The sequence below is a fragment of the Artemia franciscana genome, unplaced genomic scaffold (assembly GCF_032884065.1).
Source record: "Artemia franciscana unplaced genomic scaffold, ASM3288406v1 PGA_scaffold_1178, whole genome shotgun sequence".
NCBI lineage: Eukaryota > Metazoa > Arthropoda > Branchiopoda > Anostraca > Artemiidae > Artemia > Artemia franciscana.
Genome location: NW_027062616.1, coordinates 925768 through 940480, shown reverse-complemented (window position 1 = coordinate 940480; position 14713 = coordinate 925768). Strand labels below are relative to the sequence as shown.

At 32.0% G+C, this 14713-nt stretch overlaps 1 protein-coding gene across 3 annotated transcripts in view; it reads right to left on the bottom strand.

The window, feature by feature from the left end:
• The window catches only part of LOC136041168 (integrator complex subunit 6-like), a 50736-nt gene that overhangs the window by 21646 nt on the left and 14377 nt on the right, over positions 1–14713 (bottom strand). For all 3 annotated transcript variants that reach the window (XM_065725696.1, XM_065725697.1, XM_065725695.1), the window contains exon 2: positions 6344–6477. In XM_065725696.1, coding sequence (XP_065581768.1) covers positions 6344–6448 — 105 coding nt within the window. In that variant the 5' untranslated portion in view covers positions 6449–6477. The remainder of the gene's footprint in view (positions 1–6343; positions 6478–14713) is intronic.

The following is a 14713-nucleotide window of genomic DNA, read 5'->3' as shown; positions in this document are numbered from 1 at the left end:
GGAGGCATTTTGTCAGCGGAAATAACAATTTTACGCGTATAAGTAGGCATCAAATCGATGGCTGTTTTGAATAGACGCACTAAATTATTATTTTCGTGGAAAAGATGTTGTAATTGGGAAACGATTGTCCTTTCAATGTTGGGAGAAATTTCGCAACGTGCATTCAATTCAGAATTTCTATCACTGATGAAGTACAATTGTAAAAATTTATGATTCTCGCCTGAGAATTGTAGAAGAGACCCTGCTCTATGATAAATTTGCCCTTTTACTTTGAAAGTAGACATAAATTGATCTGGATTTTCAATTTGGGCTCCAAACGACGTCATTTGGAAACATGAGTTGTATTTTCTGATTCATTTATATTCCTTATGTCCCGGTGTCCCGGTCGTCATTTATATCCCCCTGTTTTATATACCGCTTATTTTTCAGTTTTTTCCTTTTTTTAGTTTTTTTTTTACTTTTTTAGTTCTTTTAGTTTTTACGTTTTTTAGTTTTTTTTAGTTTTTTAGATGATTTTTTTTTTTTTAGTTTTTTACCTTTTTTTCTTTTTAGTTTTTATTGGTTTTTACCTTTTTTTTAGCTTTTTATCTTTTTTATTTTTTTTTATTTTTATTTTTAATTTTATTAGTATTCTTTTTCTCTTCTATTTTTCATTTTTCCTTTTTTTTAGTTTTTTGTAGTTTTTAGTTTTTTAAGTTTTTTCCTTTTTTTAGTTTCTTTAGTTTTTTTAGTTTTTCGGCTTTTTTATTTTTTTATTAGTTTTTAGTTTTTTTTTGTAGTTTTTGCCTTTTTTTAGTTTTTTCAGTTTTTTTTTTAGTTTTTAGTTTTTTACCTTTTTTAGCCTAACCAGGATTTGAACCTGGGACCTTCATTCTCCGTTCTGACACCCTCTCTCACCGAGTGACTACTCCAGCATGTTCATTTTGGTGTTTTAAATGGTATATTATTAACCAAATTAATGTGTTTTACAATATAGTAAGCATCGTCATAACAAAAATGACGGCAACTAATTTCATGACGTCAGCCGAAACATGACGTCACCTAATCCACAGATCCACAGACCCACAGACAGACAGACAACTTATTTTTATATATATAGATATATATATATATATATATATATATATATATATATATATATATATCTATATATATAAAAATAAGTTGTCTGTGGATGGATGGATGGATGGATGGATGGATGGATGTGTCAGGTGACGTCACCTGAAAAAACTGGATTAGGTGACGTCAAAACTGAAAAAACTAAAAAAAGGCAAAAACTACAAAAAAAACTAAAAACTAATAAAAAAAATAAAAAAGCTAAAAAACTAAAAAAACTATAAAGGTAAAAACCAATAAAAAACTAAAAAAAAAACTGAAAAAACTAAAAAAAGGCAAAAACTACAAAAAAAAACTAAAAACTAATAAAAAAAGTAAAAAAGCTAAAAAACTAAAAAAACTAAAAAAACTAAAAAAAGGTAAAAAACTAAAAAAACTAAAAAATAAAAAAAAACTAAAAAAAAGGAAAAAACTGAAAAATAAGCTAAAATAAAGGTAAAAACCAATAAAAAACTAAAAAGAAAAAAAGGAAAAAACTAATAAATGACGACACTCAAAGAGAAAGCGACCAGGACAAAAGGAATGTTCGATTAGCAATCAACAAAGCACCGGGACACAGGGAGTATAAATGACGACCAGGACATAAGTAAAAAAAAAAACTATCTATATATATAAAAATAAGTTGTCAAACTAAAAAAAGGCAAAAACTACAAAAAAAACTAAAAACTAATAAAAAAGCTAAAAAACTAAAAAAACTAAAAAAAAGGCAAAAACTACAAAAAAAACTAAAAACTAATAAAAAAAATAAAAAAGCTAAAAAACTAAAAAAACTAAAAAAACTAAAAAAAGGTAAAAAACTAAAAAAACTAAAAACTAAAAAAAAATAAAAAAAAGGAAAAAACTGAAAAATAAGCTAAAATAAAGGTAAAAACCAATAAAAAACTAAAAAAAAACTGAAAAAACTAAAAAAAGGCAAAAACTACAAAAAAACTAAAAACTAATAAAAAAAGGAAAAAACTGAAAAATAAGCTAACATAAAGGTAAAAACCAATAAAAAACTAAAAAGAAAAAAAGGAAAAAACTAAAAAAAATTTTCATCTAAAAAACTAAAAAAAACTAAAAAAGGTAAAAACTAAAAGAACTAAAAAAGAAAAAAATAAATGACGACACTCAAAGAGAAAGCGACCAGGACAAAAGGAATGTTCGATTAGCAATCAACAAAGCACCGGGACATAGGGAGTATAAATGACGACCAGGACACAAGTAAAAAAAAAAATTAACAAAACTAAAAAGAAGGTAAAAACTACAAAAAAACTAAAAAGAAAAAAAAAGGAAAAAAATAAAGGAGAAAAACAAAACTAAAAAACGAATGTATATACAGACCGGTACACCGGGATACAAATGACGACCGGGACAGAGGGAATATAAATGACGACCGGGACACAGGGACACAACTACAACGGGGACACCGGGGGAAACAGGGGGATATAAATGACGACCGGGACAAAAAAACTAAAAAGAAAAAAAAACTAAAAACTAATAAAAAAACTAAAAAATCTAAAAATCTAAATAAGCTAAAAAAGAAAAAAAAAGGAAAAAAATAAAGGAGAAAAACAAAACTAAAAAACGAATGTATATACAGACCGGGACACCGGGATACAAATGACGACCGGGACACAGGGAATATAAATGACGACCGGGACACAGGGACACAACTACAACGGGGACACCGGAGGAAACAGGGGGATGTAAATGACGACCGGGACACCGGGACAGGGAATGGTCGATTAGCAATCACCATCAACAAAGCTCAAGGGCAATCATTAGAATCATGAGGTATAGATCTGAATACAGATTGTTTTCCCATGGACCATTATATGTTGCATGTTCAAGAGTCGGTAAACCTGACAATCTATTTATATGCAAAGACAATGGGATATATATATATATATATATATATATATAAATATATATATATATATATATATATATATATATATATTATATTCATATATTATATATAATAATATATATATATATTATATATATATAATATATATCTATATATATAAAAATAAGTTGTCTGTCTGTGGATGGATGGATGGATGTGTCAGGTGACGTCACCTGAAAAAACTGGATTAGGTGACGTCAAAACTGAAAAAACTAAAAAAAGGCAAAAACTACAAAAAAAAACTAAAAACTAATAAAAAAAATAAAAAAGCTAAAAAACTAAAAAAACTATAAAGGTAAAAACCAATAAAAAACTAAAAAAAAAACTGAAAAAACTAAAAAAAGGCAAAAACTACAAAAAAAAACTAAAAACTAATAAAAAAAGTAAAAAAGCTAAAAAACTAAAAAAACTAAAAAGTCGGTAAACCTGACAATCTATTTATATGCACAGACAATGGGACAGCAAAGAATGTTGTATATTCGCAAGTTTTACGTAGTTAAAAACATATATATATATATATATATATATATATATATATATATATATATATATATATATATATATATATATATATATCTATATATATATATATATCTATATATATAAAAATAAGTTGTCTGTCTGTCTGTCTGTGGATGGATCAGGTGACGTCACCTGAAAAAACTGGATCAGGTGACGTCAAAACTGAAAAAACTAAAAAAAGGCAAAAACTACAAAAAAAACTAAAAACTAATAAAAAAAATAAAAAAGCTAAAAAACTAAAAAAACTAAAAAAAGGCAAAAACTACAAAAAAAACTAAAAACTAATAAAAAAGCTAAAAAACTAAAAAAACTAAAAAAAAGGCAAAAACTACAAAAAAAACTAAAAACTAATAAAAAAAATAAAAAAGCTAAAAAACTAAAAAAACTAAAAAAACTAAAAAAAGGTAAAAAACTAAAAAAACTAAAAACTAAAAAAAACTAAAAAAAAGGAAAAAACTGAAAAATAAGCTAAAATAAAGGTAAAAACCAATAAAAAACTAAAAAAAAAACTGAAAAAACTAAAAAAAGGCAAAAACTACAAAAAAACTAAAAACTAATAAAAAAAACTAAAAAAGCTAAAAAACTAAAAAAACTAAAAAAACTAAAAAAAGGTAAAAAACAAAAAAAAACTAAAAACTAAAAAAGAAAAAACTAAAAAAAAGGAAAAAACTGAAAAATAAGAGAAAAAGAAAACTAAAAAAATTTTAATAAATATAAAAAATATAAATATAAATATAATATAAATTAGCAATCAACAAAGCACCGAGACACAAATGACGACCGGGACACAGGGAGTATAAATGACGACAAGGACATAAGTAAAAAAAAAAAAACTAAAAAAACTAAAAAAATGGTAAAAACTACAAAAAAACTAAAAACTAATAAAAAAACTAAAAAATCTAAAAATCTAAATAAACTAAAAAAGAAAAAAAAGAAAAAAGGAAAAAAATAAAGGAGAAAAACAAAACTAAAAAACGAATGTATATACAGACCGGGACACCGGGATACAAATGACGACCGGGACACAGGGAATATAAATGACGACCGGGACACAGGGACACAACTACAATGGGGACGCCGGGGGGCATAGGGGGATATAAATGACGACCGGGACACCGGGACACAAGGAATATAAATGACACCCGGGACACTCAAAGAGAAATCACAGACTGGAACACCGGGACACAAATGACGACCGGGACACAGGGAATATAAATGACGACCGGGACACAGGGACATAACTACAAAGGGGACGCCGGGGTGCACAGGGGGATATATAAATGACGATGGCGACTCAGGGAATGGTCGATTAGCAATCACCATCAACAAAGCTCAAGGGCAATCATTAGAATCATGAGGTATAGATCTGAATACGGATTGTTTTCCCATGGACCATTATATGTTGCATGTTCAAGAGTCGGTAAACCTGACAATCTATTTATATGCACAGACAATGGGACAGCAAAGAATGTTGTATATTCGCAAGTTTTACGTAGTTAAAAACATATATATATATATATATATATATCTATATATATAAAAATAAGTTGTCTGTCTGTGGATGTGTGGATGGATGTGTGGATGGATGTGTCAGGTGACGTCACCTGAAAAAACTGGATTAGGTGACGTCAAAACTGAAAAAACTAAAAAAAGGCAAAAACTACAAAAAAAACTAAAAACTAATAAAAAAAATAAAAAAGCTAAAAAACTAAAAAAACTAAAAAAAGGTAAAAAACTAAAAAAACTAAAAACTAAAAAAAAACTAAAAAAGGTAAAAACTAAAAGAACTAAAAAAGAAAAAAATAAATGACGACACTCAAAGAAAAAGCGACCAGGACAAAAGGAATGTTCGATTAGCAATCAACAAAGCACCGGGACACAGGGAGTATAAATGACGACCAGGACACAAGTAAAAAAAAAAATTAACAAAACTAAAAAGAAGGTAAAAACTACAAAAAAACTAAAAAGAAAAAAAAACTAAAAACTAATAAAAAAACTAAAAAATCTAAAAATCTAAATAAACTAAAAAAGAAAAAAAAAGGAAAAAAATAAAGGAGAAAAACAAAACTAAAAAACGAATGTATATACAGACCGGTACACCGGGATACAAATGACGACCGGGACACAGGGAATATAAATAACGACCGGGACACAGGGACACAACTACAACGGGGACACCGGGGGAAACAGGGGGATATAAATGACGACCGGGACAAAAAAACTAAAAAGAAATAAAAACTAAAAACTAATAAAAAAAACTAAAAAATCTAAAAATCTAAATAAGCTAAAAAAGAAAAAAAAAGGAAAAAAATAAAGGAGAAAAACAAAACTAAAAAACGAATGTATATACAGACCGGGACACCGGGATACAAATGATGACCGGGACCCGGGACACAGGGAATATAAATGACGACCGGGACACAGGGACACAACTACAACGGGGACACCGGGGGAAACAGGGGGATAACCTGACAATCTATTTATATGCAAAGACAATGGGACAGCAAAGAATGTTGTATATTCGCAAGTTTTACGTAGTTAAAACCATATATATATATATATATCTATATTCACAGGTGGGACATAGGGACACAACTACAATGGCGCGTAACTATTATGGCGCGTAACGACTTACGCGCGCGGGGGGGCTTGGGGGGGGCGCGAAGCGCCCCCACCAACTAGGTGTTGGGGTGGCGCGAAGCGCCACCCCAACAGCTAGTATATATATATAAATATCAATTATTCACAAGATTTTTTAATTACCCAGTTGTAACAAGAAGAATAAATTTCAAAATGTTGACCCGAGGTACTTACCTTGGTCTTAAAAGGGTTCCCGAAACTGTAGTATTGTTTTGATCTCGGCTCAATCTCTCTTAAAGGGGGAGATAGCTTCTTTAGATATTCTTGGTGATTTCCCATTTGATTTATAGGCAAATTACAAGATGAGTCTGAAGAAAAAAACATATATTTATATAAATCTGGATTAGACCTTTTAATTCGGAAACAGGATTGATATTTTAATAAATACAAAACCTAAGGTGCAGTACACAAACATGGCAAAGCGGTCACTACCCTCCAACAAAGAACCACGGCAAGGTCATGCATGAAGGCAAAAGGTTCTCGAAAATTGAATTACAAAGACACTGTGTATTGTACAGCGTTATGTTGGTACAATTTATCTACGGAAAATTGGTTCATGTATAGTAAAGGTTTATGCCGGCAGAGTTCATCTATTTGTCATTGTGAATGTCCAAAATCTGGTTAATGTCAATATTCACCGGTGAACGTCCAAATTTCCTTTTTCACTGCTTGAGTTTTATCAGCTTTGCCAGCTAGCTTTCTCAATCTAATGCAAGGTTTGATGTTAAAAGTTAAAGTTAGGTTTTAAATCTCAGAAATGGGTTAAAAACGAAATCTAACCTGTCACCATCAAACATTGCATAAAACTAACAAGGCTGACTCATAAAGCTCACTAAATGCATGGAGAAAAAAAAGAATCTTGGATAATCACCGGTGAATATCGACATTTTCCTATTTTGGACATTCACAATAACATATACAAAAAATTGCGCAATTTTCAGATATTGCAGCAAAACCTAAGACACAAATGATTGTTACGCAGCTTGAGAAGCTTTGGGTTTCTCACTGAAAAATTAAAATTTGCAGCACGGAAAACACCCAAAAGCCAATTTAATTGCATTCTTGACAAATCAAGCTGAGATTTAGTCATTCAAATTTAGCATTTCACAATTTATTGTGTGGCATTTGTTTATTTGTCTTATGACTTTTACGGAGTTTCTTGGATTTAGTAGACGAAGCTGTGAAAAAACCACTAAGGGGTGTCCTACTTGCGTGGCTTTATATTGGCATCGGGGTGGGTATTTCACAAGTTTCCCTAACAGGAACTATGACTGCAAAGAGCGCAGCAGAGTGACCTTGAGAAGTTTTGCCCCTTGAGAAAATCATAGCCTGGTAAAAGAAACAGTATTTGCAGATGATTCTAAATATTAGATAATTCAACTTCTGTTTTTTGTTTTGTTCTGCTTTTTTGGGTGGACAAAACCTCTTCGTAGCTAAGTTTCTATTATGAGCTGTCTTCCCTTAGTAGCATAATATTTATAGACATTAATATGTAGTGAGTAGAAAGTATTAGGCTTGAGATTTCTTGGGCAGGATTTCGAATCTTGTTGACAGAAGAGTATCGCCAAGCGTATAAAATCCTGTTGTGACGATGATGCATCCAGGATTGCACAATAACTCCGTTCATACTCGAGGTCCCAGGGACCTATTGCTATCCGGTTCAAAGCCGGCTTAAGCATTTTGTGTAGACCTGAGAGGGTTTGGCATTCCCCAGCCTGCACTGATTTTGGAAATATTGCTTTTCCTGAGGCACATTAATTCTGATTATTTTATGAGATAAAATTATAACTTAGAGGACGTTAAGATTCAACTTTCGTATTGATATTTTGTTTGACGACAAACTGGGAGTTTCAGAATCTCATATCCCAGGGGCACGAAACATGAAATCAGGTGATATAGAATTTATTTACTCAGACAAAAGGGATGGGGTTCATAGGCAGGCAGTAGGGCCCATGATGAATAAGAAAGCTGCAGGGTCTTGTTCAGGTTGGGAAGGTATCAATAATAAAATTGTAGTTACTCATTTTAAAACTAAAAAGTACAGGGTATCAGTTATAGTAGTATATTCCCTTGTAGAGCCGACTGATAGACATAGTAGAGACTCAAAGGACTTTTACTTACAGCTACAGGAACAAATAGTCAGGTTTCCAGGTGGAAATATGGCATTTAAATTATGAGATCTTAATGCCCAGGTTGGTAGAAATAGGGAGAAACGTTATCCTAGGATAGGTAAATTTGGTAGAGAAAAAAAGAACAGTTATATACTGCTAAATTTGTGTAGGTCTAACAATATAGCATTAACCAACACAGTATTTGGTCACAAAAAAAAGTTAAAATGATATTCAAATGATGGCTGCCTTTTGGCCAGTTTAACATCCACTTTTGATGCCCTAGCTTGATAAGGTATCTCGCTCCATATATATTGCTGATACCCCCTTTTGACAACTTTTGTGCACATATAATTTCTGATTTAGTTCAAATTTCCCCTCAACATTTACTCAAATTTACACTATCCTTATTTTGGTAGTACTCACTACAGAAGCAGTATTCGAAAAGGTATTAGTGAAAATAGTAGTAGTGGTAATATTAGTTGAAGTAGCAGTACTAGTAATAATAGTAGTAATTGTGTAAATATCACCTTTAGGTCAACTGATATTCCTCTTTTAGCATTTCCTGAAAGCTCCAACTTAATGCCCTAATCCATTCCTGAGATGTGCCGTTTCGACAATCTGCTCACACATATTGTGTTTTAATTTAGTTCACGTTTCCCTCTAAATTCTCTCAAATTTTCACCAATGATATTGAGCTGTGGCGGCTGCCAAATCATTTACATGTCCTTTAGAAAAAACTTTATTCATATTGTTTTTTCGTGTAATTGAAACTCCCTCTAAATTTTTCCTAAAAGTCTTACCTGAACATTCTTAGCGTCATTAGTTACAGCAATAATTGTAGTCGTACTAGGAACATACACATTATGCCTTCTGGTTAGTTCAAAATCTACCAAAAAGTACCTTGAAAGATCCAACTTAATAATGTAAGCCGTTCCTGAGATATTGCTGTTGCACTCTTTAGACAATCTATATACTCATTTGTTTTAATTAAGTTCAACATCCGCTTAAACATTCCTTGAAAGTTTCATCTTCATACTCTTAGCTTGCATAGTAGCAATAGTTGTAGTACTAGCAGTAGCATTAGTTTTAGCACTGTTTTGATATTCCCAAAAATTTTCTCTTTCATACACTTAGCTTTAGCAGTAGCAGTAGAAGTGATGGTAGTAGCCTTAACTTTAGTAGTATTAGTAGTAGCAGCATAAGTAAGAGTAGTAGCAGCAGTAATATTAGGTTAGTTCAAGTTGAAGTTAGTTAGGTTAGTAGTAGTTGAAGGAGCAGAAGTAGCAAATGTAGAAGTTCTAGTACTAATAACGTGCATATATTGTCTTTGGGTCAATTGATCTTCGCCTTTAATCGTTCTCTGAAAGTTCCTACTTAATATTTGAAATCATTCTTGAGATACGGCCTTTTGGCAATCTGCATGCACATAGTGCGTTGCGATTTAGTTCCGATTTTCCCTTAATACTGTCTCAAATTTTTACCTTCACACGTTTAGCCTCAATTGTACTAGTATCATAGTAGTAGTGGTATCTTATATGCCAGGGGTGATATAAGGTTTCTATAGAATGGGTGGCCGTACGAACTTTGGATAGGAGTCATTTGATTTTAAATTGGGAGTCATAATTCTCTTTTCAAAAGTGAAAAGTGATTTGAGAGCAAACCTTTCCTCCACAATGCCAATCATTTTCCAAAACAAACATTCAATCAAAATTTTGAGACATCTATTTTCTTTGGCATTGTCGAAAGGTCCAGTAATTATGCCTTTGGGGATACCAAATCCCCTATACCCTTCGGGGCAAGAGCTATAAATTAGACAATTCATTCATTGTTTGCACATAGTATATACTTTTGACTTGGCTTGTTTGACTTTTACTTTCCAAAAAGACAAAGGGCATTCAGATGTGCCTTTCAGAGAATGTTGAGGGGAGTACAGAACTAAATAAAACACGTTATGTGTGTATGGGTTATCAAAAGGTCGTAATTGAGGAATGACTGAGTGTAGTACTTTGGAACTTTGACGAAATGGTAAGGGAGATGATCAACGGACCAAAAGGCAATATTTGAACACTACTACTACTACTACGACTACCAGTGCTACTGCTACTATCACCACCACTACTGCTACTGCTACCATTACTACCACTAAAACTGCTACTTTTTTAGCGTGCACTAATACCAAGGCTTAAGATATTGAAATAAGCATCTGAGGAAGTGTTTAAGGGAAAATTGAACTAAATCAAAACACATTATGTGCATACAGATTACTGACATTGACCTTTCAGCAATATTTTGGGAACAGCTTACCATATCAGGAGTAAACCTCTGGGGCATCACGATTGGATGTTCAATTGGACGGAAGGCAATAGGTAACTGCTACTACTGCTATTAGTACCTCTGTTACTACAGTTCCTACAACTACCAGTACTACTATGATTCTAGTACAATTAAGGCTACGTGTATGAAGGTGAAAATTTCGCTGATTATTGAAGGGAATTTGAACTAAATCAAAACACCATATGTGCATGCAGATCGTCAAAAGGACACATCTCAAGAATGAATTTGGGTGTTAAGTTGGAGCTTTCAGAGAAGGTTGAAGGCGAAAATGAATTAACAAAATACAATGTGTACATGCCACAACTCATATTACTACCAGTCCTGTTTTTACTAATGCTACTACAACTACGATATATTTTTTTGGGTATGATATTAAGTTTTTTTCAGGTCAACTAGAGGAGTTATAAAACTAAATTGAACAACACTATTTGTGTCAAAATTTTCAAAAGTGTGAAAGTCGTTAAAAATTGTTGAAAAAGGTTCTCCAACATACCAATAGCAAGCTAAACTTTGATTTCTTACCGAAAAAACCAAAAAGACAAAATATTTTTTTTTTCCACGAAAAAGACTATGTCAATAAAAAAAATGAACAGATATTCATTTTAAAAACTTTTTCCTCAAAATATTCAAAGTAAAGAACTCCATTAAACCAAAAATGAGCAGAAGCAAAATCGTGTAATCTACTAAACTACCACAAATCACCATAAATAAATAAATGAAACCCAAAAGGAGTAGAAATTAAAACAACAACTGAAACGTTTAAAATGCATTTCAAATTTCAATAAATGGCAAATGAAGTTCTGGTCCTGAGATGAAACAGGGGCTGTCAACTCTACTCATGTTAATTTCTGCTCGTTTTGAGCTCTCGATTGTTTATTGTACTTTTTGCTCGTTTTGGCTTTCATTTGCTTGTTGCTGGTGACCCGTGGTAGTTTAACGCTTGGTAGACTATTCGATTTTGTTTTTGCTCATTGTTGATCTAATGGAGCTCTTTTGGCTATTTATCTTTGAAAAACTTATTTGGGGAAAAAGTTTTATAAACTAATTATTAGGAAAGATGATGGGTGCAGTTAAGATGTAAAATTTAGAATAGCCAACACCTGATATGTATTTTCACAGTTGATTTTTTTTTTAGAAGACAACGGAAATAAGCCTGTGAACCATTATTAGAATATTGGAAGCTACAGCGATGACTGTGATCATGTATGGTTCTTAGGCTTGGGCTTTCCGAAAAACGAAGAGAATTTATTAGACGTTTTCCAGAGAAATGTGCACGGATTGTCTTGAGCTAGAGATACAATACTCTGCTCGTATTTTGAGCGGACAGTAAGCAATTGTACCATTTACTAAGAGCATTGTTCAATTGATTCGACTAAATCATTAATAATCCACGAAAAGTTTGGTTCAATAATGTTGAACACATCAAGTCCCAGCATTACTTTTGTGTCTGGTGCAATAGCCTTTATTTTGTCATATGACTCTTGCCGAACACTGCAGCAATAGTTTTTTGTGGTTTACCGAAAAATTTGATTATGATTTTGAATTACAAAATTTGATTACAGTTGACAGGTGTTGGAGTTGCTAAAGCTAGAGAAAGTATTCTTAATCAAGACTATAGGAAAATTCAAACGGATCGGTCTAGTAATTTTGTTAGTCCACGCGTAGAGAAGGTATTGTTCAAATATAGTACAATGCTCTGTCAGAATCACAGTCCTATAGAACTTACATTGGTCGAATTATTCGACTTTTAATTTCAGGATATTGTACATTGAAAAACAATTCTGTTTTTATTCGAGATGTTGATAAAACCTTGCAAATTAATAATGAACATCCCCGTCGATCTCTGTCAAATGTTAAACCTCTGGAAATTCATCAAAAAAAACATAACACACTTGAAACTTTTCTTGAACCACATTTCAATGAAAGGTTGTAAAGAATAGTCAATACCAATGATATTGTTTGAATTAATAGGACTACTAAAATTTTGAAAAAGAGAATTGCTTATCATCCACTGAAGTTTTTTAAGTGTAAAAAATCTTAGACACTAAACCTGAAATTTATAGTGTACGACACACCAAAAAATGAAGACATTCTTGGTGGTTTTTACGATGGTGAACCTCAAAAAGTTGAAAATAAAAATCAGATTTAACAAATTGAAAATATGTTAAAGATTCTTACATACAATGGCAAGAGACAGTCGCTTGTTTGTTGGCAAGGATATAAGTCTAATTTTTGTTCTTGGGTAGCAGTTGAAGACATAAGTAATGCTCAATGATTTATATGTTATATCCTTGTCTAATGTCTCTAATCCACTCTACAATTATTTGAATAAAACAAGTGATTCTTAGACAAAACTCTCTCCTACCATCAAATTTGATGGTCAGTATGAGGTTGCCCTAGTCAACTTCACTCAAAAATACATATGATATCCTGATAAAAGATCGTACACATGACATTAAACTTAGACAACATGATTGGTCACTCGTTGGCACGGATTTGATAGAAAGAATGAACTCGAGTGAATATCCCTTCTTCATATCACCATACAAGGAATTTGGTTGCATGAATTATTTGTTTCTTGCTAACAATAAAAGAATCGCCGATCGTAAAGACGATGTCTTTAAATTCAACTATCCAATGGAACAGGGCAAGATCAACATTAGTTCATACCATTGGCAATGAGAGGTTTATCTTCAATGACATTTTGAAAGATGTTCTTTGTTCTAAACAGAATATAATCAATGGTAGAGGGGCTTGAAATACTAGTGGCATGGACCGTGTCATATTTTCTCACTACCCACTAGGTTTCTCCCCAGAAAATCATATATTACTTTACGCTTAATTCGTCGAAACATTGAGAGATGGTAATGGTTTTACTCCTCTCCTACTTGTTCTTGAACAAACAACCAGTGAAGATCAGATTCATCATTACAATATAAGGCATCTTAACTATATCCCTCCATACATTTCCTATTTGGAACTCCGCCTACTAACATTAGGAGCTGAATTGGGTAATCCTTTAGGAATGACAAAAGCTATAGCTGTGATTAGAAGTCAGTATTAACCCATTAAATAGTAAGTTGTATAAGATGAAATGACATTCATTTGTCCTAATATAAAGTACTCTGCTGCTATTCTTGGTCAAAGACAAATGGGTAATGTTAGAAGCTATTACTAAGGTCACTAATCAATGTTGGGCTGTGGTCTTGGCAGTTGGTTTGCTAAGTTGTCTTGCTCTGCAATACCATTGGATAAAACATATATTGTAACGACTGCCGCAGATTTTCTATTCTCGAGAATACAAGTGATTGAATTTTCTTTTGTATTCTTGGCAAGTGATTGAAATTTCAACAAAATGGAATAAGTTAAAAAAGGTCCAAAAACACTCCATCACCTATTAGTCCTTGCTCAGGTCAGACACAAAAGATATCACTCTTATCAAAGAAGAAGAAGAAAACCAGGGAAGAAAATTGTTAGATCAAAAACAGATTTCTTTACCCAGACTCAAATAATATATTTACCACACAAGGATACCCATCAATTCATTTTCAATTTTTTTCCAATGAAGATTATTTCTTAGATATGTCTTCTACATTTATAGATTTACATGCGTAGTAAATCAAGAATTCTGACAATGAACATTCAAGTTTTACTAATGGTGTTAAAATTGCATTGTTTAACTTATTTCGTCCAATCAGTCTCCACATAAATAGAATGTTGGTGAGCACTAGCAACAATATCTCACATTATACGAGCTGCATAAACTAAAAACTCATGACACCAAAGTCATATAGGAAATTGAGGGCTTCAGCCAATGGGTATGACTATAAGACAAAGCATCTACGAGCCTAGAAAAATATCTTTCTTTTAGATTCACGAATTTTTGCTATTGATTATATAGTAATTCAATAAGAACCGTCTGTTTCGTCTATTGTTATCGTCTATCAAAGGCCTAAGAAGTATCATTGTATATATTTGGTGGAATAGGTTGGAGTAAGTGGCTTATTGACGTCAAACAAAGCAGCCTAAATGTATTGTAAGGTATATGTAATGATGTTTAACGTAAACAGCAATTATAATTTTGAAGTTACCCTCTCCC